At 39.2% G+C, this 27,423-nt stretch overlaps 8 protein-coding genes and 1 non-coding gene across 9 annotated transcripts; 4 read left to right on the top strand and 5 right to left on the bottom strand.

Annotated features, from left to right (window-relative positions):
* Nucleotides 1-248: 248 nt before the first annotated feature.
* ZYRO0E00418g (uncharacterized protein) lies at nucleotides 249-1,751 on the bottom strand (the record flags this gene model as incomplete). The annotated part of the gene is made up of 1 exon (XM_002498920.1): nucleotides 249-1,751. One exon carries the CDS (start codon nucleotides 1,749-1,751, stop codon nucleotides 249-251), a length of 1,503 nt encoding a protein of 500 aa, XP_002498965.1.
* A 3,482-nt stretch (nucleotides 1,752-5,233) lies between these two features.
* ZYRO0E00396g (isopenicillin N synthase family dioxygenase) lies at nucleotides 5,234-6,334 on the top strand (the record flags this gene model as incomplete). The annotated part of the gene is made up of 1 exon (XM_002498919.1): nucleotides 5,234-6,334. One exon carries the CDS (start codon nucleotides 5,234-5,236, stop codon nucleotides 6,332-6,334), a length of 1,101 nt encoding a protein of 366 aa, XP_002498964.1.
* A 738-nt stretch (nucleotides 6,335-7,072) lies between these two features.
* ZYRO0E00374r lies at nucleotides 7,073-7,144 on the top strand. Its single transcript has one exon. It is a non-coding gene; the product is annotated as a tRNA-Gly (tRNA).
* A 2,505-nt stretch (nucleotides 7,145-9,649) lies between these two features.
* ZYRO0E00330g (uncharacterized protein) lies at nucleotides 9,650-10,723 on the bottom strand (the record flags this gene model as incomplete). Its single annotated transcript, XM_002498918.1, has 1 exon — nucleotides 9,650-10,723. The coding sequence occupies one exon, from the start codon at nucleotides 10,721-10,723 to the stop codon at nucleotides 9,650-9,652; it is 1,074 nt and encodes a 357-aa protein (XP_002498963.1).
* Nucleotides 10,724-11,455: 732 nt separating this feature from the next.
* Nucleotides 11,456-12,154, bottom strand: ZYRO0E00308g (uncharacterized protein; the record flags this gene model as incomplete). Its single annotated transcript, XM_002498917.1, has 1 exon — nucleotides 11,456-12,154. The coding sequence occupies one exon, from the start codon at nucleotides 12,152-12,154 to the stop codon at nucleotides 11,456-11,458; it is 699 nt and encodes a 232-aa protein (XP_002498962.1).
* Nucleotides 12,155-12,486: 332 nt separating this feature from the next.
* Nucleotides 12,487-13,350, top strand: ZYRO0E00286g (uncharacterized protein; the record flags this gene model as incomplete). Its single annotated transcript, XM_002498916.1, has 1 exon — nucleotides 12,487-13,350. The coding sequence occupies one exon, from the start codon at nucleotides 12,487-12,489 to the stop codon at nucleotides 13,348-13,350; it is 864 nt and encodes a 287-aa protein (XP_002498961.1).
* A 3,285-nt stretch (nucleotides 13,351-16,635) lies between these two features.
* ZYRO0E00220g (ATP-dependent dethiobiotin synthetase BioD) lies at nucleotides 16,636-17,328 on the bottom strand (the record flags this gene model as incomplete). The annotated part of the gene is made up of 1 exon (XM_002498915.1): nucleotides 16,636-17,328. The coding sequence occupies one exon, from the start codon at nucleotides 17,326-17,328 to the stop codon at nucleotides 16,636-16,638; it is 693 nt and encodes a 230-aa protein (XP_002498960.1).
* A 428-nt stretch (nucleotides 17,329-17,756) lies between these two features.
* Nucleotides 17,757-19,217, top strand: ZYRO0E00198g (uncharacterized protein; the record flags this gene model as incomplete). The annotated part of the gene is made up of 1 exon (XM_002498914.1): nucleotides 17,757-19,217. One exon carries the CDS (start codon nucleotides 17,757-17,759, stop codon nucleotides 19,215-19,217), a length of 1,461 nt encoding a protein of 486 aa, XP_002498959.1.
* A 4,734-nt stretch (nucleotides 19,218-23,951) lies between these two features.
* ZYRO0E00132g (uncharacterized protein) lies at nucleotides 23,952-24,821 on the bottom strand (the record flags this gene model as incomplete). Its single annotated transcript, XM_002498913.1, has 1 exon — nucleotides 23,952-24,821. The coding sequence occupies one exon, from the start codon at nucleotides 24,819-24,821 to the stop codon at nucleotides 23,952-23,954; it is 870 nt and encodes a 289-aa protein (XP_002498958.1).
* Nucleotides 24,822-27,423: the final 2,602 nt, after the last annotated feature.

Here is a 27,423-nt window from a genome sequence, read left to right as displayed (position 1 = left end):
GCTGATGGAAGATGCCTTAGTAAGTGCTATCAATCAGATGTAAACGAAAAGAACGCTGAGAGGTTCTGTAAAAACTATCTTATTCATTTTATTGTTGATAAATTCTAAAGCTCGATTCAGCATGTCTTCAGAACCTCGGAGGCTCAAAAAAGACAACCTATACTTATAGATTAAAAAGCAATAACAGTATTTTGTCACTAAAACGAACGCAACCAAGTTGCTTCTATCTATCTACTAATATATATACACTAAATCCCATTAGAAGCGCAACTAAAAACAGTACCATAAAGATCCGCCTTATAGCTATTGATGATACTCTGCACAGATGCGTATAATCCGGGTCCCAAAATATACAACCCTATACCTATCAAACAGTACGACAAAATGAAATTGATCTTCTGCTTGAAAGTTAAGTTCCTGAAAGAAAAAGCTTCACCATACTCGTGTTTTCTCAACCTAATGTAAGCAAGTCCCCAAAAGACGAAACCAAACCAACAGTCGAATAGAGAAGACATAAGAGATAATAAATCCGAAAAAAATGGAATAACCTCAGCAATCACAAAGGCTACAGCCCATAAAACCACTAATATAACAAACCATACCAACCAACTTTTTAGCGAATACGAATAAACGTACCCTGGCTTATTTTCAAAGAATGTAAAAAAAAGAAATTTGGCAGAAACGTTGGCATATAAGGCCCCAGCGTACACGATGGTCGGGACACAGAACGAAAATGATATGATCTTAAATGCTCTTATTAATGACCCATATGCTGGAGCTGACATGTATTTTTCACCAACATATACGTAAACGATGGAACCAACCAACCCATATAGCACTATCTGGGAAATACAAACGACCCACAGTACTTTCTTGAAATCCTTTGGATTTTTCATCTCAGCAATGAACTGGGGATATGTAACTTGACCCACAAAAGTGTAGATAATATTCAGAAAAGCTCCCATACCACTAACATAAGTAGTTCCTTTTACAGGGAATGCCTTATACACAACGGGAGTACCATCGTATCCATATGGATGAGACTGTACACCAGCGAATACCATCGCAAGTATGACTGAAACAAACATTGTTATAGTGGCAAAATATCCAAGGAATGACATGGAGATAAACTTTCTCGGTAAGGAAAAAACCAACGATATGATAGCTGTTATACCAGCAAACCCCACCGTGCAAACCGAATGATTCGTAATTGTATTCAAATACTTGGCACCAACCAAGACATGCAAACCCTGGATCAAAGCATTATTCAGCAAAAAACAGATTGCCGTAGCATACCAGGCCCATCTATAACCCCCAAACAGGACTTGTCCAATATCACAGATATTTCTCAGATGGGGGAATTTTTCACAAAATTCTGCTATTATCAGACCTGTGTACAACGTCGTCAGTGCAACGAATACAGTCAGGAGCAACCCTGGAAACAATCCAAGAACCGAATATGACCACGGAAATGACATAATGGCCAACACAATATACTCAGATAGGATTAGCCCCGTCGTGTGTAACCACGAACATGTTCTATACTGTTCTCCATACGCTTTTCCGTCATCATCTAACGTACTACTCACCTCATCCAGATCCTTGGCTTCAAAATTCTCTTTATCACCTTCTCTTTTACTCAGCGACACAAGGTCTGCTTCAGACTCTAAATCAGAATTTTTCCACATCGCGGTATAGCCGAATCTATTGGTAATTTTCCACTTGTCAAAGTGTCTTTTAATACCTTCCATCTAAATTCAAAGTGGTTAGACCATTGTTCATCTTTATATTATGCCTGTTAATTTCATTCCCAAAAATACTTTTTTTTCCTTCGACGACTTCGCAGTATAGGGCTTCGGTAGCAATCTTTACATGCCGCTCTTAAGCCGGGTTCCTTTTGATAATATCAGCAGAATTCTGTCAAAATTTGATAATCAACAAAAAGACACAATGCCTCCTCTCAACAGGGCGTAGAGTTAAATGATGGCGAAAGGCGCTACTAAGCTAGTTGTAGACTCTCATCGGGCTTACAACCAAAGGCTCATTGATAATGTCTTTCTTCAGTGCAATGTTTCACTCTAATCAGTTTGTAAATACCACAATGATCCTCAACTGTGTATCTACTACATGTGCATCATTCAATATCACATGCCGTATAAAAAAATGTGGGATCTGAGACATCACATCAAACTAGTGCTGAAAGTCTCACTCCTAAAGATGCAAGCAGACCCAGTTAGTTAGCATAGGGATGATGATTTGCATCTTCAATGTAACACCATTGTGTACAGCGCTCCGGTATATACAGTGCTACGTGATTACTGGCACATAGAACCAATATACCGTGCGAATGAACAGCATGTGAATCTGTAAAGTCAATAGTGCTTCATTTAGAAAAAAAGATGGTGCAGTGACGAATTAACGCAAGCTCTCACTGTTCTTCACATCCATCATCAATTACAAGTAAACCTGCTCTCATGCTTTTTGCATTCTAGTATGCAATTTAAGTATTTTGCATGTGCAACCAGCCAATCAGTATTTTAGACTTCAGAGCATACAGGTGCTGAAAAACAAAAAAAAACCAACACTTGTTGAGGGCTACCGCTTGGAAATAAGCAGGGTAGAGGCAAAAAGAAATTGGAATCAAGAGGCCAATTATACTGACAAAGGTTCGTTATATGTATTCACCTTTATTTTCGATCAAAATTTTTTTTTTTTGAATTGTCTTCTCTTTTCAGGAAATTGATTCCTCGTGGTAAATCTGATATGTTCCGACGCTAGTTTAGAGACCAGATAGTAGAGTCGTATCTGCTCGCTTGCAATTCGCGGCACCAATTATATCTTTGCCGCATTTCACGGCCCGTATCATTTGCCCTTCATGCTATTTCGTTAGTTCCTGCGGTGAAATTTATTCTCGCTTTCCTCGAAGAAAAGTGTATTTGATATTCCGTATTTGTAACGATCCTAAAAAAAAATACTTCGAGCGGCATTGTTCGGAGTAGATACATCTTGCCATTCAATGCATGATGGATTTACGGACTTCAAGATCGTGGTAATTTGGGGACAGTTCATTTCTATTGGCATTTTTCGCAGGTACCTGTCAAATAATTTGGAAGATGTTAAATCTTGTCTCGATTTTGTTGAGACGCAACAAACCTTAATAATATCATAAGCTCTGATGATCGGTGGAGAGATTTACGTTTCTCTTTTCGTAGTAAAAGCAGATACCTAAATTGATTACTCGAAGTACTCTTCTCGATGGGAGAGGTCGGAGAACTTCTTTGAACCAGATAGCGGTTACAGGCCTTCTTCTCCTTTCAATGCTATGTGTTCTTCAGTGGCCTTATTATCCGTTGTTTGGTGTTTCCACTACATTTTTGGGATCCCGTTATCATTGTAGGATGTGCTAGACACATTGATTTAAAATACTTGTGGTCTTTAAATACCAAGAGAATGGTAACAACTTTTGTGATGCAATTCTGCTATTTCAAGTAGATGCTCCCCTGCTGACTTAAGCTATTCCGTTATAGTACAGTGGCTAATAACGCCCGCTCGCCGAGATTAATCGGTTCAAGTACACACGTTTTTATGACGCAAGTGATTCGACGGATGGCACCCGAACACGTATCCTCAGGTAAACGAGCAGTAGTAGTAATATTGAGAGCGGAATTGTTGGTCAGCGAATCATTCAGTTAATATTACCGCTGTAGCCACCAACAGTCGATGAAAGAACACAAAGCACCCTAATGCATGGTTTTATGCGGCATGAGGGTATTGCTGCTTTTCCGATACACATTCCAATAAGTGTTATGTAATGTATGACACAGTTCTAAGCCGATTTAATGGAACTGAGAAGATTCGTGGACAGTTTCGAATTTACTATTGTAATCGACGACACAATAGAATGTTCCAATATTGGCGTTTTGCCTTAGGCACATTTGATCCGTAGTTCACTCACCAAAGTTTGAAGTAGTACCAGTAATGTCATAGTGGGCTTGATACTACCGAATCCAAAGTTCCCTTTATATTCGCGTACCCTTGAGTAACTTGAGAGCGGTGAATTCGAACAACCTCTTTTGTGAGGATGTCATTGTGCTGGAAGCCGATACAAGAAATTCTGAAAATGAAGACTGGCAAACTAATAAAAATAAAGAGCCCTTCGAGACGCTGTTGCTTTTACAGGAGGACAAATTTTTCAGTAAATCATATAACCATCAGTTAAAAAGAACCCTTAGATAACTACCAAATTGTTCAGAGTAAGCGGGGGGATTGGAAGAGATCCGGTAGTTCTGTGCTGTTTTTGTTTCTTTTGTTTTTTAGCACCCATAGAAGCTGTAAAATGGATCCATGAGATGCCTTGGAAAGAACTCTGGCTCTTGTCCACTACTTCTAGATTGAACGTAAGTTTTAACCTATAAGGTTATGCCGCTTCAGAGCCTTTGCTTGCTGGCTAGCGCTAAAAGGACGACCACCAAAAATTGCATGAGAAAATTCGCCTTCCAAGAGATAAAGTTGAATAATCTATACCCTTAGGAAAGAATTATGTGTGTGTCGCGGATGAAAAAGTATCCAGCATTATGGCGATATTCGAAGAAAAATTCCACAGCGGCAAACTAACAAAATATACCCTAAAAGGTGGACGGTCAGGCCTTCAAGACACTCCCAATGTATCAAATTGTACTTTTTCCATCGTTAACACCAAAATTACAAAAGTAGGCCTTAAAAACATCGGAACTACCCTTGCTCCGATGTATTTGTCTTATTTTCTCCTTTGTTATCATTGCAAAAGTGTCAACAAAGATGAAGTGAAATTATAAGCAGGTGATCTGCATAAAGCCATCCATCAGGATTACTGGCGGTGTAGAAGGAACCAGCGAAGGGAACGACAGTGAATATGTGAGAAGGACAAGGTGATGAGGATCGATAGGTCAACCTCGCGCAAGGAAATCAAATAACGAAGCGAGGTGAACGGCGGCTTTATGTTATGCTTCAGCATATAAGCCAGTTGCAAAATATTTTCCAGAGTTTTCTTGCTTGTCCATTGCAACCGCTATTTCTTTGAATGTCTTTGACCAGTCAATGTCTTTTTGTCAAGTGATCGTATAGGAAGCCACAATACAAAAAAAAGGTGGGGACCCCTTTGATCTGAGCATATATAAAACCGGTTCTTCTACGCTGGCCATCCTCATGCGGTGCCGCCATTTTTTTTCTTCTTCACTCAGAGTACCAGCGTTATATGAATATGTCATTCGGTTCAATTCCTGTGATTGATTTGGGGCAGGCGTTTGACAACGAGACTAAGCCAAAGTTCCTAGAAAATCTTCGCCATGCCCTTATAACTGTGGGATTTTTACGTTTGACCAACTTTGGTAATTATGGTCCAACAACACAAGACTTTCAAAACATCACACAGCAGGGAATAGAGTTTTTCGAACTTCCAGAGGAAGAAAAGAAGAAAGTCGAAATGATCAACTCACCTCACTTTTTAGGATACACAAAATTGGGCAATGAAATAACATCAGGTAAAATCGATTGGAGAGAGCAAATAGACCTTGCAACGGAGCTCCCTGCACCTACTAAGGACGGACCCCTGTACAAACAGCTGGAAGGTCCAAATTTATGGCCTGATGAGAGGGTCTTGCCCTATTTTAAACTCACAATGACTAGTTACATTGACAAAATGAGCAGACTGTCCAGCATTTTCACCAAACTTGTAGCTGAATCAATTGGTCTTTCCCCAAATGCTCTGGATACATATTTTAAAGAAAATCAACAATGCAAAATGAAGATCGTTGCTTATCCAGCTGATACTCACTATAGGAATGATGTTGAAGCAGTACAAGGAGTCGGACCTCATAAGGACTCCGACTTCTTAACTTTTGTGTACCAGGCCTCTGATCATAAGGATACTTTACAAGTTCAAAATTTCAAGGGAGAGTGGATATCTGTAGACAATATTCCAGGAAGCCTAGTCGTCAATGTGGGGCAGACATTAGAAGCCATTACTTGTGGTGTGTGTAAAGCTACTATACATCAGGTTTTGAGACCTAGGAAAGGGTCGGGAACGAGGTTATCTATTCCTTTTTTCCGGACTGTGGATTTGGAGTCTAAAGAAAGCGCCGTCTCAAACATTTCGCATGATGTTTGGAAATTAAAAGAGGAAAGAGATAAAACCATAGATCGCTGGGGAATAGACACAGGTTTTCAATATCGACCAGATTTTTCTCAGCATCCGGCTGGCTATGCAGTATTTCGTAACAGGATCAAATCGCATCGTGATGTCGCCGCTAAATGGTATCCGGAACTTCTTGCAAAAGTTTTGACTGAAATTGCATGAGCTTTGTCCCTTCGTTACGGTGTTCTTGTTGTTCATGTCAGCTTATCAATGTGATTTTTTGGATGAATCTGTGCTGTGAGGATTCATTGCAGTTCATATATTGCTTGTTAAATTAACCGCTTTTTTATGACTACCGATAGTCATCTTTGATACGGGCCACCGGCCTTTGTTTATCCTAACTCTTAGGTCTCGTTCTCTTGAGAATTGGAGCATTTTGAATACACGAGGGCTTGGAATACATGCGCTAATACAGACTATCCACTTATGATGTATCCGGTGTAATCTTTTTCAGAACCACAATGGCTAAGTTCGAACTTCCTACGGAGCTGTCTTATGCAAAAGGAACTAATATGGACCAAGAGTTACTGTCTCCAAGTGTGTCATGAACTCACATGACATGTGATCAAGAATTATCCAACATGCTATCCAAAAGCCAACCAATAGCTAAATACTATAAAAATATCAAGTCATAACATACCTAAGGATTATATCCAAGAAGCCAGACAATGGAAGTGATTCCTTTGACGATGATAAAAATATATAAAAAGATGTTAGATCTAAGGTATTGTTCATAGAAGGAGAATAAGATTCCAAGAAGATTAATAGTCAGATATAAGTGGTCCTACCTAACAATTTAAATTGTTCTTGCAAGTAATCGAACCTTGGGTCATTAAAATGTGTTAATTGTATCCTAGTGAAAATGTATCAATTGAACTCATCATGGAAGGTTTATTTGTTGGGCGGTTAGTGTAGTGGTTATCATTCCACCCTTCCAAGGTGGAGACACGGGTTCGATTCTCGTACCGCTCACTTTTTGTGAGCATCTAACCTGAAGATTTATGCTAAGATTTATGTTTTGGAAGGAAATGTGAAATTTGGGCGCCGAAGGGATAATTTCAAGAGGTTGGTAAGCTTTATAAAGAAACTTGAACTTCGATGCTTTTTGAAACCATGCTCTTTTGAGTTTAAGGCGTTAGTGGAAGGAGCCGACGAAGTAGTTACGGGAATAGGATTTGCCAGATTGGAGAGCAAGGACTTGAGTCGTGGAGTTTACCGAAACCGTGACCCCAACAAGTTACCTACAAAGGTGTCGCACCAAGCATAAGGATCTCATTAGAAACCTTCCGTTGTACCATGCAAATCATAATGATAAAATTCCGGTGTTAGAGAAACGCTACGTTGAACACAGTCAATAGGAAACTCGAACGATTCCAACCGTTCAGATGAGGTACAATAGCTTATTTACTCATCAACGAGGGAAATAAATTGTTCTCATTACATGATCTTTCCACTCGGATACAATTACTAATGTTAATTCGAAATCTCTTGATGTATTATTATAAGAACATTGTGTGTCGCTCAAGCTGGTATGGAACAGCTATAAATCAAATGCAAACCAAGTTATACTAAGCCGACCGCTGGGGATCCACAGGCTTTATTGGCTTCCTAAACAATATCTCTGAGCTCTATGTAAAACAATTTTGTAGATGCAGAGGCTAGCGGTTCAAATTGCAAGCTATACAAGTCTGAACATTCCTTCCCGTCGAGAAAGTTTTCATCTGGTCCCCGTCAAACTCCTTTTACATGTGAATGATAATTCATGTGCCTAGCGATGTTATCCCATTTTCCCAAATCATTTCCCGGAACCAGCTGCATTATAGTTGCTAGAAACTTTATTCTACCCAAAACTCCTAGGGTATTAGACTTAACCATACCACGTTCTTTGTATACGGAAACAAAGGAATGAAAAATTAGAACAAAAATAATTACGCTGTAAATATTCTCAAGATATTTGGGTTTATTTGATCGTCATAAATGAATACAGGCAAGAACAGCATAATAAATGGTCATACCAAATGTCGGAATAGCGAGGCCCCTATCGGAAACAAGCTTAACATTAAGCTCTCTTCCAAATTGAGAACCTTAATCAGAAGAGTTATCTCCTAAAAGGTCGTTGAAAAGCTTGTTCACGGGCCTGTCTGTACCGTTCAGCAGCCTCAGAATCGAATCTTAAAATATAATGATGAGAAACAGACCAACAATGTGACCTATTGAGAAAGTAATACGATGTCCCTTGATAACCATGATCATAAAGAGAATTATTCACTTTGGACGTCACAATATCCCATTTCCTAGCATCGGCGCCTTGATTGACTGCTAGAACAACGTCACCAAGAAGTTCGGTATTTGGGAAAGGTATGGAATAATTTATATGTGTGTACCAAAGAAGGAGTAGAGTATAAACCATGCTTATGAACTGGCAAATAAGAAATACACTGATGAATGATTCGGAGATTTTTACATTTTCTTTCATCAGATATAAAAACGACATTAAAGGACAAATTGCGATGCCACCCAGGGATAAATCTTGATGGTTTCATAGATCTTCCATATGAACCGGGATCTGAAAACATCTGCTGGCAGAAAAAGGAGAACAGGGATCTTCCAGACTATCTTTCTCAATTTTGGGCGTGGCTTTAGTACAATGAAGTACACATCGACAACCGGGTTGCCATGGTGATTTTCAACCTCGAACCTTGAAGTTAAACTCATTACCGACGAAGATTTACTTCTCATCCCATCTCATCTTATCTTATCTTATCTTATCTTATCTTATCTTATCTTATCTGAATATCACCAATGTGATCATGAAATTTATTATTAAGTTTGAATGCAACTTCACGCCATTGTTGTATCAAGTCAGTGATCCACTACTGAACAATTTTGAGTAAGCGTTTCTTTTGTATCGGAATGTACAGCATCCTTTCTGATACAAAACTAATAGCGAAGGAGAATGAGTAACATACAAATTACAAGAATAACAATTATCTCGATAATACAGAAAGATACAACATCTTTCCAGGGTATTTCAAGATTGCATACATTTTAAGATGTTCATTTTAGCCTAAAGACATCCAAAGTAGTATTTAGTGCTTCTAAGAAGTTTTTATCGTCAGCTTTTCGATTCTTAATGTGTTGTTTGGTCGTTAATGAGGGTAAATGGACATCAAACTGGGGCTGGCTATCAAGTAAGCTCTCTTCAGGTAGTTAACGAGACACTTCTGCACACACAAGAATTTCTTAAGTAAACATGGAATTCTCAATTCTCAATTCTAAATGTTAATTCTATATTCCCAACTGTTGGCTTTAGAGATTATCTTTAGCCAAGAAAAAGGGTGCAATCTGAGTTGAAAATACCACCCGGAGAAGTTTAGTACTTTGAGGGACCATCAGCACAGCACTTGTGATACTATCATATTTTAAATCATTATATACTGCTACGTTCAGTTTGCGAAGAAGGAATACACTGCTTCATTAATCGGTCTCTTCGTTTAAGCTTGGTTGCGTAATCTCAACAATTTCTTTCAGCTCGTCATAGGATAAAGAATTATTTCCTAAGGAAAGCGACTCAAAGCAAGCCTTGTAACAGTCTAAACAATGCTTACCGTCGAAAAATATATTCCTAGAATGACTGCTATTTCCCTCCATCAAATATTGATTCATATACCTGGCTATTTGGTCCCATTTATCCAGTTCTTTTCTAGGACTAAATTTTGTTATTATCGCCAAGAATTTGATTGCTTGCATTACATCCATTTCTGGATACCAGAAACGATAGCCATATTGGTAACATTTCAATAAGCAATACTGGTAATTTATGATTGTAGGCAGGATCCAAAACGATCTCTGTACAAATAGTTGTACAACCAGTAACAAAATTTGACCTTGAAAGAAACAAATCATGAATCCCATGAAAAAATATCGTGGGTGAAAGAAAAATTTATTTCTGTGGGTGTCTCTGGGTAGTTCGGAATTTAAAAAAAATTCTGATATACTGTCTTTCAATGACAGTTCAAAATACACTTTGATTGATTGCATATAACACTTTGCTGATTGGATTTTGTCCGCGTCAGCAACACCTTCAAATTGCCCTCCGAGATATGGCTTTAAAACATTATACTTGAACACACGTTGAACATGTTGACCATTAAAAAAAAAGTATGGTGTTCTCCAGATGTTTTCTCGGTAAAAGAAAAGGTTCAGTATATTCGCAATTTCGTCCCATTTCCTGGTATCAACGCCGGGATTTGATTCCAACACTTGCTGAACTAACTTTTTTGTATTGGGATGCTCTTTCACGTTCTGGAACCATGCAGGGATAAGTCCAAATAAAATTCCAAAGAGGCCAACAGCAGCAAGTACGATACTCAAAGGCAGATTTTTATCAGCAAAATTCCACCAAAATCCTACCAATACAATTACCAAGTATACACATGAAACCACGCTCGGGAAGCGATGTTTGGAGATTTCATAAAACATCCATGTGAATGCATTTTTGAAGAGGTCCTTGGGTAAGACAGGCTTTTGAGATTCGTTATCGGATTCCATGTTTGTTCTTTTCTATACCCCTGTCGTTCCATGTTGTGAGTACGTTCCTGAGTTGCTATGAGAGACGAGATCGGATTTTTATCGTCATCAGAGCGACAAGGCGAGGCATGCAGAAAAAGAGATTCCTGACAACAATGGATAGTATGCCGAACGATGTTCATGTTACCTATACATATACACCTTTCTAATGCCCTTCTCGCTTGAAAGTGGAAATATATAAGAAAGAGATATTCCTGGCAAAAAGGTGATGCAAAAGTGAAATATTCCGTAAGATCAAGATGCTCTTAGGCACTTCTGCAATTCCTCCTCAGGCCATTAGCTTAATCAGAAACAGATCATATTCTACTATTTGCACCACGTTAAGGGCCCTATACAACCTCGATTGCTAATTGAACCGCTACTGAACACATAATGTCGTTCGCACCTGACATGGGAAACTCCAACAGTTTCTTGCCCCTGTATTTGTGAAGCAATTCTGCCTCTTTACACAAACGTTATGTTTATAAGGAGACGACATTGCTTCTTGAAGATTGTGTTTGTTGCTGAACTTGGTGACTCATAGATTTATTCAACTCTATGGTTATACATATAATCTATTTATCGACAACTGACTAGCGTTTACACCAGAACATGACCCACAGTTGATAAACCGGCGATACTGTAAGCTCAGTTCCTTCATCCAGTTGCATTATTCTAAAAGCAAGATTCTATGGCAAGGTGCAAATTTGAAACTCACGCCGAGTCACCCGCTACCGATCCTGGCCTTTTCTTTCTTTCCAAGATTAGCAAAGTATGTCCCAGGAGATAAGAAACAAAACCGACAATCCCGCATATAAATATCCCAAAATTTTGTCTACCCTTCACTAATTGATAAATGAATCCCACAATCTCAAAAACAATCAAGAGGAGCTCTCTGATTCCCGGGTCTGCGAAATATTCGAGCAAATTCTTCTCCCCAATCTCAAATATGCTTAAAAGCAATGTATCGACATCATTCAGGTATTGTATGATATAAGGAACAGCAGTGAATAGTGGACTGCCATACAAGAAAACATGTATACTATTATTTTTGTCCCCGTATAAAAAACCGAAGATACTGTATCCTATCAAAAAAATCGGGTAAACAAAGAGACAGAAGCTGCCTCCACATCTTACTCCGCTTATTGATTTATCTGAACTCCTAATTTTTAGTCCCTCTTTCGCATGTTTAACCCCTCTTTTGGATAACAATGGATTGCGGAACAAGCGAGCGGCTAATTTGATCCCGTATGTTCTAGAGCCAGTACCGCCGTTCTCGCTTCCTTGCTGATCAGTGATACTGTTGTTTCTTTGTGGTGAGGGAGAGTTGTGTTGTCCACGAGGACTGTTCTCTCTTCCACCACGCTTGTGGCTCTCGCTGGCCTTACTCTTACTCTGCTTTTTGTTGGACATGCCAATTTTCTGGGGCCGTCCTACTTCATTCGGTTAATATCATGTTTTGATTTCTTCTGACAATTTATAACAGTTGAAACATTTATGCCACAAAGTAAGTTTCCAGAGCTTTAATTAAAGAGTTTCCAAATTGACCTTTAAACTACCTGTCCACCTCTTTGTGTCAATTTTATCATTTTGACGCTTTCGAGTTTCTCCTGCATGGAATTGTCCCGCGGGGAGGAAACAATCAAGGGCGGGAACAGTCTGGGGTGAAAAATATATAAAAGGCGGCAATTCAGACACAAACTGACACTCGTAACAGCAATGGTGTATTTAACCAGCAAGACAATATGAGTATGATAAGTGACGACAGTGAAAAGGATTTAGAGAAGTGTGTACAGATGTATGAAGAGGAGGAAATAGAATTACCAGAGGACAGTTCTGGCGGAAAGTTGACATACTTCCTTGCCCCATACTTTTTCGAGAAAACATGGTTTTATGACATTATCGCTTCTCTTGTAGGTGCATTTTTGTCACCATCGCTTGTACGGTTGCCTTACTTTATTCTGCGAGACTTTTATCATGATCCATACGAACCGAAACTTTTAGACGTATTTTCTCCCTTATGGATGATCATTCATTATTTCCTATGCTTTACGTTTTCTTTTTGGAACTTCATCGACAATAGGAAAAACGTTGATATTGAGAAAAAAGTGCTCCAAAAGTTATTGAAGGAAGTGGCTGAAACAGACCTGATGGGGGATCCATTAGCTTGGCAGAGAATTGCATCTAGAGTTAATCACTTTTCTGAAGAGGGAGGATATCATTATTCCGTGTTTTACAGTGGGGAGCATTGTATGCGTTTTTTCGTGCGAGAAATCGTAAAACCAATAGAGCGTCAGACCTACGACATCCGATGTTATTACGAAGGAGAAATATGCAGCAATTTTTGGAAAAATCCATCAAACAAGGCGCTAACTGAGAGAGCACTTGCGAATTATAACAAGAGCGTTGAGAACTTTGGTGAATTATCACATACGGCAGAAAAAGATGAATTTAGAGATGGTATTTTCGAGAAGTTTCATAGTATTTTCGACACCTCATTGTTTTACTTGGTGATGACAGAGCTAGGGTCCTTTATGATTATGATGCTGACCTTCATTATATCGGTGATTTCTTGCGCCATTTTTAATTCATTCGCTACCCCCCATTAGTATGTTGGTCATAAGAGATAAAAAGCACATTAAGAGCTAATCTCTTCTGGGCTTCTGTGGTGTGACAGTCGAAAATCCTCCTTCTGAACAATGATTCTATTTTTCACTTAGAACTTCTCGAAATCAATGTTTTTGAATACCCACGACCAAAGCAGAGTTTATTGATTTAGAATCGAGAGGTAGTCGTTAGCCGGTAAATTCTTAACGTTACAAGGCCACATCGATCTAATAAGAAGGAGTTTCGCACGCTCTGAGCGCATCCGCAGCAATACAGTCTAGGTCATGGTAAAGTAACCACTGGCTAGAGAAAAGAGGCTCGAGTAACTTCTTGGTCCAACCACATCCTTATTGGAAACAAAAGCTTCTAACTCTCTCAAAAAAGTGAAAGCATTGGTTGCCATCGAAAAAACTATCACGTCTACCTCCGTCGTTGGCATTTCTATTTTGTAAATGCTGATTCATTTTCATAACTGTTTGGTCCCATTGCCCCAAGTTCACACCTGGTGCGGTAGTTATTATGATAGACAGAAATTCATTCTGTCAATTACGTCGCCTACGTTTTGAAGCTTCATTGGAATGATATAATCTTTGGAGGAACATAAAATTACCACTAAATGCAATGGTCGTTAATCTGGAGATAGCTATCGGAGAAAATCTCCACAGGTAATTACAAGGGTGAGTTCATACAAATACGGATTTTTAATTAAACCTAGGACCGTCAATTCTGAATCTTTTTTTTTTTTTTTTTTTTATTTTTTATTTTTTATCCTTCTTTCCTGCTTACTGTCCCTATGGATTATCTTTGACCAAGAGGCAGTATTTTTAGTTAGGACAACTACTCCACAGGAAATAAGTACACACAGGGACCATCGGTAGCAGTACCTGTGATGCCAACGTATTTTGAGATACTATACACTGCCACTCTCAGGTTGAGAGTAAAAAATCGGATTTATTTGTTTCTTTACTCCGTTTTGTAAACTCCACAATTTCCTTCAACTCTCCATAAACCAAGCTGTTTTCAACGGAAAGTGGCCCAAAGCAATCCTGGTAACAGTCTAAATAGTGCTTACCGTCGAAAAATACCTTCCTAGAATGGCCGCTATTTCCCCCTTCAAATATTGATTCGTATATTTGGTTATCTGATCCCATTGATCTAGTTCTTTTCCAGAACTAACTTTTGTTATTATCGCCAAAAATTCCATTGCTTTCATTATATCCATCTCTGGATATACCAACCAATAGAAGCTCCAGTTATCTTCTGAGAAAATCTGATCCCAAAATATGCAACAAAACAAAGTAAAAAATAACTTCTGAAAAAATCCCATTACGATACCCAACAAAATTTGGTATTGACGCTGCAAAAATATGATTCCCATGAACAAATATCGCGAGTGAAGCATAGATTTGTTTCTGTAGGTGTCCCTGGGTTGTTCAGAATTTAGAAAGGATTCTGGCAAATTGTCCTTTAATGATAGTTTAAAATTTTCATTTACTGATTTTAGGTAAAGCCTTGCTGATTGGATCTTGTCCACGTCGGCAACACCTTCAAATTTCCCTTTGAGATATGGTCTTAAAACGTTATCTCTAAAATTAAGTTGAACCCGTTGACCATCATAGAAAAAGTAAGGTGTGTTCCAGATATGTTCTTGATAAAGGCACTGATTCAATCTATTGGTAGTTCCATCCCGGTTTTCTATATCCACTCTGGGATTCAATTCCAGTACTTACTGAACCAACAATGTTGTATGGGATGCGATTTCGAATAATAGAACCACCTAAGGGAGAGCAAAATACAAATTCGAAAACCACACGGCCATTCGTGTAGAATCCAGGGACATTTTGATAAGAAGCATCCATTGAAAATGCTACCCAGGCGATGACGCAGAATGTACATGAGACCACACTGGGGAAACAATGCTTCGACATTTCATAAAACATTCATTTCAAGCCATTCTAAAGAGATCCTTGGGTAAGACAGGCTTTTGAGATTTCTTATTGGATTCCATGTTTGTTCATTTTATACCTCTGTTGTTCCATGTTGTGAGTACGTTCCTGAGTTGCTATGAGAGATGAGATCAGATTTTTATCGTCATCGGAGCAACATGACGAAAATTGCAGAAAAAAAGATTCCTGATAACAATCGATAACAATGGAATAGATAAAACTGTTCAAGAATCCAAGAAGAACATTGCATGTCAATACCCTTGGGACAGATTTACGGGACAGATTATACCCCGTATCTGTCGACTACGTGTTTGCCGGATCGATCCCAGCAACTTTCCAGCGCCTATTAAGCAGCCTCGAGTAAATTTGACTGCTGATGACCAGTGGGTTCTATTATCGAAAATTGTTTTTGCCGCTGGCCACAGAATGTCATGGTTGAAGCTGTGGCTGGTCATAGAATCAAGTAATTTTATACAGCAGGAAAAAACGGAAGCAACAAGACCAAATTTAGAGGTGACTGGAAGCTATTTACCATGGCATCCTGCGAGCGCGGTAGAAATATTCAGTATTTGATAAGCGAGGAAGACATGCCAGCGGTGAAGCTGGTATCGTAGGTATATCAACGAGTTTATCCCAGGAATGCTTAACAAGAGGGAATTAAATACACCAGAGGTGGTAAAGACAACGCCAACATAATTACTCAGGCCAGTATCCAATTTTTTTTTCGACCTAGGCTGCTGCACTTTGTTTCTAGCATTGCAGTACCTTTCTTACTGTTTTACCTCGGTTTCAGAGAAATCTTGGTTCATCAATTTTAACACTGTTCTTTTGTATCGGCTCCCAGAGTAACTTTAAAGTCCAGAAGTAAGAACCGCTTGCATTGGGCCGCATTACAGTGAAATCAGATATGAAATAGAACACATCAAAGCGAAATAAAATTACAACAATGGGCCGTATATAATCAATATGGACACCCATTGTAAGCCCCATCACCAAAGAAGAAGACACCCCAAGCACGAATTAGTTAAAGAAGACGATGTACCCATCAATAACCGCCAGATGAGCGATTTGAATAGTTTCCATACATCTTTTGTTTTCCTTTGGCGGTTCTCCAGTGGGCTTTGTGCTTTAGCGTCACAATTGGAAAAAGTGAAATGTTTCTTACATGCATTTATACAAGTATGCTCGGGCTTGTGTCACTACTTCCCACTATTTTACATGTCGGTGCGGTCTGCTCATGTTCATTTTGATTAACACCATGGCTTACTCTCATAGCAGAAAGGATGATAAACGACTCTCTAATTAGATCGGAATGATATCTGGCCTGGAAAAGATACATCTCTAATTCTTTTGAATCGAGGCAGGATCGTTGTGAGCAAGATCAAGTGAGCAAAAAGATGGAATATCGGACAGCGCCTCTGACATAGAAGTATGATAGTCGACGGTAGCTAAAATGTTCACTCCAAATTCTCTCATTACTTTCAGGTTTCCCTCATTTTGTTCACCGTTTACAACAACCCCAAGGATCTTGTCACCTAGCCCCTTACTACGAAGGTAATTCAACGTCAAAAACGTATGATTTATCGTGCCAAGTGTACTTCTTGCCACGAGTATGATATAGAAAGGCCGATCGCATTTGAAACTCAATTCTTTGATGAGATCCACAATGGTCTCCATTTTTTTCGTAACTAGAACGGCGACTCCACCCGCCCCTTCTACAACAAGAGGGTGCTCGTCGGTGCCTTCAGGAATTTCAAAATCCGTAATCTGAACATTAACCCCTGGTTCGTAGTCCATTGCTTCATATGGTGACAATGGTTTTAGCAGCTGATGCCGTGGGGGGAATAAATGAGGCTTCCAAGAATCGTCTACCAATACGTTAGAGACCGTAGCAGTGTCACCAATATCAGATTCAATTCCTGTTTGGACTGGTTTCCAGTAGTTAGCTCTCCATTTGTATACTAGTAGCGATGAAATGAAGGTTTTGCCAACATCAGTGTCTGTGCCTGTGACGAAAAAAACAGGCGGTTTCATTAAGGTAGAAGGGTATGGATATTTGCCCACTTACCTTTCGAATAGACGGAACGAATTGTTTTGCGGTTTTCTCATTTGTGCTGGCCTCTTTTATATGGTTCCATAATTTATGCAATGTTTCGTTGCAGGGTTTATCCGCACGCGAGTCAACAGGTTTTTGTGTGCTGTATTGATAGCCATTCCAGTATGACTATACACGATGATTCATGACTCATGCGGTTTGTTGGTATTCCAGCCCACTTCCACGGGCTTAATTATCCACCAACCACCACGCAAAACTGTTGGAGGACTGTTATATGAAAAGGCTGGCCCTTCTCCATTCCCACACACTTTGTATTTAACGTACATGCATCGTTGAGTTTAGTGCTGTTTAGGACTTTACCTCTCGATGAAACGAGGTCCAACTAAGTGAAGCGGTGACAGATATTATGAAATTACCTGAGGAAACGAAGGCTTTGTTAAGGTTTGACAGGGAGCACATATGGCATCCTTATACATCTATGGTGAATCCACTACCAGTGCATCTAGTGAAGGCGGCGTATGACTGTGAGCTTATTCTAGAAACGCAGGATGGAAGCGAGAATAGAGTAATCGATGGAATGTCATCCTGGTGGTGTGCAATCCATGGCTATAACCACAAGGAATTGAACGATGCACTGATATCACAGGCCAGTCAAATGTCTCATGTAATGTTTGGTGGGCTGGCCCACAGGCCTGCAATAAATTTGGTCCAAAAATTGCTAAAGATGATGAACCACAAAGAGCTGCAGCACTGTTTTCTCGCTGATAGTGGTTCTGTAGCAGTGGAGGTGGCAATGAAGATGGCTTTGCAATACCATTTTACTTTAGGGAAGCCGAAAAAGAGCAAGTTCTTGACCATAAGTAGCGGTTATCACGGCGATACCACAGGAGCTATGAGCGTATGCGATCCGGTAGGGTCAATGCACTCGATTTATAGAGGGTATCTAGCCGAGAACATTTTTGCCAGAGGGCCATCCATGATTCCGGTGCTTCCCACCTCTGGCGTATTCCGAAAGTATGGCAAGTCATTCGGCGACAGAACAAGCTGGAAAGAGGATGATATCAATGACGTGCGCGATAAGATAGAAAATCATCATGATGAGTTGTGTGCAGTTTTTCTGGAACCAATTTTGCAAGGAGCTGGCGGAATGAGATTGTACCACCCGCAGTTTCTCATCGAGGTAAGAAGACTGTGCAACCGGTACCATATCCCACTTATACTAGATGAGATTGCCACAGGGTTTGGAAGAACGGGTACGACATTTGCTTTCCATCATTGCCAGATTTATCAGGAACAGAATCACATTCCGCGCGAAATGCAGATAGATGTTTATCCAGATATAATATGCGTAGGAAAAGCACTAACAGGCGGGTACTTGACATTGAGTGCCGTTGTCACTACACCCAAAATAGCACTTGGTATCTCGTCACCCAGTAGTCCCACAGGCGGATGTATGATGCATGGCCCCACGTTTATGGGGAACCCACTAGCTTGCGCTGTTGCAAACAAAAGCTTGGATATTCTGATGTGCGGTTATTGGAAGCAGCAAGTACATAGAATAGAGGAACAGTTATTCGAGGAGTTGTTCGTGCCGCTAATGGAAGGAGCTGCAGCAAAGGAGTTATGGTTAGTCGAAGATGTGAGGATCGTCGGAGCAGTAGGTGTAATTGAGCTAAAAGTATCGATAGATCAGGAGTGGTTCCAGGAAGCGTTTATCTCCAAAGGGGTGTATATCAGACCCTTTAGGAACCTCTGTTACATCATGCCGCCATACATTATTTCCAAGGAGCAGTTGAGGAAATTGACCACAGGCTTAGTTTCTGCCTTGAGGGAATGGCATAGTGTAAGAGCCAATTCGACGGTTTAGATCACTAATTTACATGACCTTGTTATGGAAGATTTTAGGCAGCGAGCATAATCCTTGTGTTTGTGTGTAGGTGCATATTATCATGAAGTTATGCAATAGGTTAATGTAGCAGGTCACCACCTCCATGCAGATCCCCTTTTTATTTATCACTTCTAGCACTTCTTACTAATCTATCTGTATGCATCAGAACAGTTAACATTTACACCGACAGCCTTCTAGCGTGTACCAGCCGCACGTTTAACATTTGTAGCCTCAGCAAATGTGGAAAAGGCTTACGGTTCTTGGAGCTGAGTGAAACTAGTTTCAAGATCCTCCACTGGTTTAATGGACTGTATTTTGTCTCTCGATCTGTTGTTTGGTAGGCACTTGTTCAAACAACTTCTTTTTTATATGTACTGACTTTACTGTCATGTTCAAACATGTGATAATATATAAATTGTTATCTTCATGTATTGCTATCTTTGAAGTGGTGTTGTTATATAAAATAAAATGTTAGAATATACTTGGTTTAGATATGTATCAATCTGAATGTCTATATAATATGCGAAATGTATTTTGGAATGCACTAACTCTTGCAACTTCAATTTTTTATTGTTTAGGTCTCGGCGAAGAACATTCGGCTGTCAGAAATTAAAGAAAAGTTGTTTTTAATGGTGTATAGCACCCAAGTTGGGAAGGAAGTTCTTGATTAGGCGTTTACAAAAGGACATATGTTGAGATGAGATAGATCTAGATATATTTGATCTTTGTAAATGAGTACGATAAATACCCAAGGGGTTGGATAGAAAGAGGTGAGTAGAGAATTGCGACTGGTATGAGAAAATAAGATGAAAATATCTGATGGATGGCTTTATCAATGGTATTCTATGCGAAAAATGGAAAGAGAAACTAAAAGTCAGATGTTATTTAGCGTTTCAATTGAAGATACTTGAGATTAGGTATATAGTCCTAAAGGGCATGTATTGAGATAAAGAATAAGAATAGTTGGAAATAATGAAATAAGAAAATAAAATAATGTATTGGAAAATATATTCAAGTGAAAGTAAGACAAAATATTGTTTAAGAATTCATACACTAATTGGATCTTTAGTTGCAGCAGAAACTAAGCAAATTTGTCCGAACCATCCAGTCCTTTCACAAATAGTCATGGATGCATTTATTCCTTATGAGTCCCAAGTGCTTTGGTTAGCATTTAAATCAAAGTCAAAGAGCTTGTTAAATTGAATATTGACAGCAAGTTCTTAGCTGTTATTCGCAAAAAAAAATCTATGGTAACAAAGTCGGAATGACTACTCGAGAGATAATTTTAATCGGTGACGATATTGACATTTTAATTTTGAAATATTAATGTGGGCATATATGACCAGGCATACTCCTGGAAATGATCAATATTTCTATGACGAATTCGTTGCTTTCGCTCTAGCACCTTTCATCATTCAGGGATTAAAACTAAAAGGGGAGGGTATTGTGTTACGGACTGTCTTTAGTACAAGGATCCTAATTTCCGATTTGGAACCTGTGGCTTTGATTCCTACGATAGTGCTATTCGTGATAGAGCCAATGAATATTCGTCTAATTACATCACGTAGTTTCCAATAAAAAGGAACTGAACCAGTTATAAAATCCAAGAAAATTTCAAAAACCTTTGGTGTGATCCTTCAAACGTCTATTGTATCTACTGCCGCTATGGATGTCCCGGAAGACTTTGGCTGCTTACGAGCTTTTTTGGCTTAGATAATCGAATATTAAGTGAGATTACTCGTAAACAGCCGAGATGCAAACTGCGTAGGCTCTGATTACTTGAAGATTTTATTAGGAACTACAGTTCATAGATGCATCAATTGGACATGTAATCGACGATTGAAGTGGTTTTGTGAAAGGCAAGTGTCCGTGCCGAGGGGGTTGTTGAGCTGTTATCCATACTAGGCTGGGCGTATATTTGCCTATATCTAAGAGTATACTTACTAGCGCTGGTAGTTAGTAGATGGCATCGGTGCATTTGATTGTGTACTAATACAAGTTCTGTTGTCAGCCCCAGACATTTTCTCGGTGATCAGTATCTACCTTTCTTTATCTCTTGGTATTTTCGGGTAATCGAGATAAAAAATTGATAAAAGGCGAGGGGCATTCATGGATCTTGAAACTTCTTGGCATGCGGTGTAACCAGTGGAAACCAAGGATAAGGATGCATTTTATTCCAGTATTTTGGGCTCTGTGGGCTCTAGTGACTGCTCAAGAGTTTGTTCCTGGTGTATCGAGATCTCATATAGAGATACCTTATAAACCCCTTGCTTTCAATCACGGAGATTTCTATACCTTCAGCGACTCCCATGTTTCTATGTTTTATTTGCACTATAGTTTGCAGATAACATTTGATCATGGGAGGAATTGGCGAACTATCGATGAGGTCGGGAGAAATGTAGAAGCGGTCGATATTGATGAGTTTCACAAAAATAGAGCCTTTGTAACTAGCGGTTTTGGAAGGATCCATGTGACGGAAGATCAAGGAAGAAGTTGGAAGCAACTATCTTTACCACAGGAAATCAAAGACAAGAAAGGTTGCAAGTTGCAGAAACATCCGTTCAATAAGAATTTTCTATTGCTACACTGCATTATTATGCACGATAAGTTTCAGCTGGGACATAATTCAACGAATAATCCGGACTCACTTTCCTTTATGGAACGTATAGCTTACGCTTCTGATGATTCTGGGAAAAGCTTTAGACGTATTGGAGAACCAGTTTACGAATATGAAGCTACCCCTGATCTCCAGTACCATGGCACTACCTGCAAATTCGCCACTTCATCGAAAGAATCTACCTTCGATAGGGACGCTATTTATTGTATCCACAAGGTGGAAAGAGTGACCAACGTTCGAAATTGGTCTTCATATACATGTAGGATTGACAGTGAAAAGAAAACTTTTACGAAAAAAAAGTTCCTCGATCCAGTATTAAACACTGTGGGTACCCTGTTTTACACAAATGATTTTGGTCAAAGTACAAGACTCGTTGATGAATTAAAGGACTTCTCGATAAAGGACTTATGGATTCTGCCCTCCTATATTTTGGTAGCCATATCAGGGGGCCCTGAAGCTAAGCATAATAAAAACAGCCTTTTGAACATGCGTACCTACCTGAGCCGGTGGCCTTTTTGCCAAATAGGATCAAAAATCCACTGGAGCTTGATCGAGAGCGAATATTATTATGTGCTGTTCTGGCAGAAGGTGAAGGACACGGAAAATCCGAGCATTTGCTACTGTCCGATTCTTCTGGTCTCAACTTTTCTTTCACTGACTCCATGACTCAGGAACCTGTTCAAAATATTAACCTAAAAAAGTTAGGCAACCTCAAGGGAACAATGTGGGGTAAATTCAGGTTTGAAATAGGTCTTAATCAAAGCAAGAAATTGGAAATGTACGAAGCAAACCATGATGAGAAGATCAATCGGTTTCAAAAAACTATTAAATTTATTAATGATTTTATATTCCGCAGGGAATCCTACCCTCATATAAAAACTTTCCCTTTCATTGAGTATAAAGAATTTTCCAAGAATAAAATAAGCTTTGATAATGGGAAAACATGGACTAATCTGAAAGTTGTAGATCCTTCTAGAAAAAATAAGCACCTTTTCCAGTGTGATATCAATGAAGTAGAGCATTGCTCGCTCCAATGTTATATCAATGAAGTAGAACATTGTTTTTTCCAGGAACTTTTTTCTCCTTACTTTCAACCTGCTAGAAATGAACCAACAGCTGGTATACTTATGAAAACCGGTGTCGTCAGAAGAAATACCGAGGTGTTACGTGATTACGATGAAATGACATTTATTTCACGAGATGGTGGTGCTTCTTGGGAGCTAGCTTTTGAATTTCCCGTCTACGCAGCATTTTTGGATTTCGGTAACATAATCGTCGCTATACGCAAGCCTTCCTTTTCAAAGAACTCACCAGTGAAGCAGTTCTTTTATTCTGTGGATCAGGGAAATAATTGGAGGGAATATTACCTCGATGAACCTACACATGCGTTCGATGTCGTACTTGATGGCTGGGGTTTAAACGCTGTGATAGGCCTCGGCAAAAAAAAAGACAAGCAACCCGCTGAATATACCGTTTACACAATAGATTTTTCGGAAGTGTTCGGGGAAGGTGCTTGCACTGATGGAGATTGGGAAAAATGGTATTTGTCTAATGGCAAGTGCATTGATGGTATCAAGTACAGCTTTAACAGAAGAAAAGCGGATGCCCAATGTTTGATGAGGGAAACATTTGAAGAGCTTACACTAAATGAGGAGAGTTGTGAGCCTAAAGACGTCCAAAGTAGTATTTAGTTGTTTCTGAGAAGTTTTTGTCGCCAGTTTTTCGATTCTTAATGTGTTGTTTGGTCGTTCGTTACTGAGGGTAAATGGACGTCAATCTGGGGCTGGCTTATCAAATAAACTATCTTCAGGTGGTTAACGAGGCACTTCTGCACACACAAGAATTTCTTAAGTGAACATGGAATTCTCAATTCTCAATTCTAAATGTTAATTCTATTTTCCCAATCGTTGGCTTTAGAGATTATCTTTAGCCAAGAAAAAGGGTGCAATCTGAGCTGAAAGTACCACCCGGAGAAGTTTAGTACTTTGAGGGACCATCAGCACAGCACTTGTGATACTATCATATTTTAAATCATTATAGACTGCTACTTTCAGATTGTGCTTGAGAAATACAAAGTTTTACTAATTGGTATCGCCCTATGCATCTGGTTTTATAATTTCAACAATTTCTTTCAGCTCGCAGTATTCCGAAGGACCATTACCAACGGATAGAGGCTCAAAGTAGGTCTTGTAACAGTTTAAACAACGTTTACCGTCCAGAAATCTACGCTTAGAATGACTGCTATTTTCCTCACTAGCTAGATATTCATTCATATGTCTGGCTACTTGATCCCATTTATTCAGTTCCTTTTCAGGATTGACTTTTGTTATTATCGACAAAAATTTGATTGCTTGCATTGTACCCATCTCTTGATACAGAAGGCGATAGCGATAGCGGTAGAATATCAAGAACAGAAACTGCCAATATATGAGCGAAATCAAAGCCTCGAATGGTTTTTGGCCAAATGTTGTTACAATTTTTAACAGAGAGTCAATTTGAAACAAATAAGTCAATCCCACGAGCAAATATCTTGAGTAAAAGGAGAACTTGCCTCTGTAGGTGTCTCTGGGTAATTTGGAATTTAAAACGGGTTTTGACAAACTGTCTCTCAATGATAATCCAAAATCCTTTTTTATTGATTGCATATAACTCCTTGCTGATTGAATCTTGTCCGCATCAGTAATACCGTTAAATTTTCCTTGGTGATATGGCCTTAAAACATTATCCTTGAATGCAAGTTGAGTCTGTTGACCATCATAAAAAAAGTATGGTGTATTCCAGATATGCTCTTGGTAAAATAAAAGGTTCAATTTACTTGCAATGTCGTCCCATTTCTTGAAATCACGTTGAGGATTCAATTCTAGCACTTGTCGAACCAACACTGTTGTATTGGGATACATTTTCGAATATTGTAACCGTGCAAGGGGAAGTAGAATTGAAAATTCTAGGTATAAAGTGGCAAACATGACACCCGTAGACTCCTTTTTATTTATTAAATTACTCCCATATAGTGATACCCACCCAACAAGGCATAAACATGAGATCAACTGGGGGGAGCGATGCTTGGATATTTCATAAAACGACCATGTAAAGTCACTCTTGAAGAGTTGTTTGGGTAATACGGGCTTTGAGATTCTTTATCGGATTCCATGTTTGTTCTTGTTTAAACTCCTTTCTTGTATGTAGTGAGTAGTTTCCTGAGTTGCTATGAGAAACGAGATCAGATTTTTATCGTCATCGGAGCGACATGACGAAGATTGCAGAAAAAGGAATTCGTGATAACAATGGATAACAATGGATAACAATGGATAACAATGGGTAACAATGGGTAACAAGTTCAAACAAAGTTTATGTTGCCTATACGTATATATTTTCTGTAATGTCCTGTCTCGCTTGAAAATAGAAACATATGAGAGATATTCTTGACAAAAAGGTGATGCGCATCAAGAGCAGATATATCCTTCTGAGATCAAAAGGCTTTTAGGCAATTCCTCAATTCCTACCCAGGACGCTAGCTTAATCAGAAATAGATACGTATTCTACTGTTTGTACCACGTTAAGGGCTCTCTACAACCTCCATGGCAACTGAACCGCTGATTAAAAACTTGAGGTAGCTCCGACAGTTTCTTGCCCTTGTGTCCGTGAAGCAAGTCTGCCTTATTAGCACAAGCGTTAAGTTGATGGCGATACGACATTGCTTCTTGCAATTTGTGTCTGTTGCTGAACTGACTTCCCGCGTACTTCTTTCGGTACCTCGTGGATTTATTCAACTCGATGGTTATATATAATATATAGACAACTAACCATCGTTTACACTCGAACATAATCGACATATGATAAACCGGCAGCTCTATATACTGTCAACAGAAAAGGTCAACAAAGTGAAATAAGGTGCCGACACACCAGACATAAGGCAATCTTTCAGTGCTCTGATTAGAGTTTCCAAACTGATCTTTGAACTACCCGTCTACCACTTTCGTATATATACGTTATCATTTTGACACTTCGAGTTTCTCCTGCATGAAACTGTCCCGCGGGGAGGGAACAATCAAGGGGGAAGCAATCCGGAGTGAAAAGACATAAAAGGCGGCAATTCAGATACAAACTGACACTCGCGGCAGCAATGGTGTATTTAACCAACAAGACAATATGAGTGTGATAAGTGACGAGAGTGAAATGGATTTAGAGAAGTGTGTGCAGACGTTTGAAGAGGAAAAAATAGAATTACCAGAGGACAGTACTGGTGGAAAGTTGATGTACTTCCTTGCCCCATATTTTTTCGAGAAAACATGGATATCCGATATTAGCCTCTCTCTTTTAGGTACATTTGTGTCATCACCATTTGTACGGTTGCCTTAGTTTAGTCTGCGCGACTATTTTGATACTGAACTTGAAACAAAATTTTTAGAAGTATTTTCTCCCGTATGGATGATCGTTCATTACTTCCTATTCTTTACTGTGTTTTTTGTGAACTTCATCTACCATAAGAAAAACGTTGATATTGACACAAAAGTGCTCCAAACGTTATTGAAGGAAGTGGCTGAAATGGACTTGATCGGGGATCCAATAGCTTGGCGGAGAATTACATCTAGAGTTAATCTCTTTTCTAAAGAGACAGGATATCGGTATTCCCTTTTTTACAGTGGAGAGCATTGTATGCACTTTTTTGTGAGAGAAATCGTAAAACCAATAGAGTGCCAGACCTACGACATAAGGTGTTATTACGAAGGAGAAAGGTACAGGAATTTTTGGAAAAATCCATCAAATAAGGTTCTAATCGAGAGAGCAGTTGCAAATTATGACAAGAGCGTTGAGAATTTTGGTAAATTATCACATACGGCAGAGGAAGATGAATGTAGAGACGGTATTTTCGAGAAGTTTCGCAATATTCTCAGCACCTCAATGCTTTACTTGGGGGCAATAGAATTAGCGCTCTCTGTAACTATGACCCTGGTCTATTTTTTCTTATTGATTTGGCATGCCATTCTTATTTTATTCGCTGCCCCTTGTTAATCTGTTTGACATAAGAGATAAAAAGCACGTTAAGAGCTAATCTCTTCTGGGCTTCTGTGGTGTGGCAGTCAAAAAACCTAGTTTTGAACAATGACTCTATTATTCATTTGAAACTTCTCAAAACCAATGTTTTTGAAAACCCATGACCAAAGCAAAGTATATTGATTTGGAATCGAGAGGTAGTCGTTAGCTGGTAAATTCTTAACGTTACAAGGCCACATTGATCTAATCAGAAGGAGTTTCGCACGCTCTGAGCGCATCCGCAGCAATACAGTCCAGGTCACGGTATAGTAACCATTGGCTAGGGAAAAGCGGCTCGAGTAACTTTTTGAAAAAATCAAACACACCTTTATCGGAAACAAGAGGTTCAAATTCTTTTTCGAAAAAGTGAAAGCATTGGTTTCCATCGAAAAAATCATCACGTTTGCCCCCGTCGCTGGCGTTTCTATTTTGCAGATGCTGATTCATTTTCATAGCTATCCGATCCCATTGTCCCAAGTTCACACCTGGAACGGTAGCTATTATAATAGACAAAAATTTTATTCTGTCGATTAC

Source organism: Zygosaccharomyces rouxii (assembly GCF_000026365.1).
Source record: "Zygosaccharomyces rouxii strain CBS732 chromosome E complete sequence".
NCBI classification, from domain to species: Eukaryota; Fungi; Ascomycota; class Saccharomycetes; order Saccharomycetales; family Saccharomycetaceae; genus Zygosaccharomyces; species Zygosaccharomyces rouxii.
This window is presented reverse-complemented; position numbering and strand designations above follow the sequence as displayed.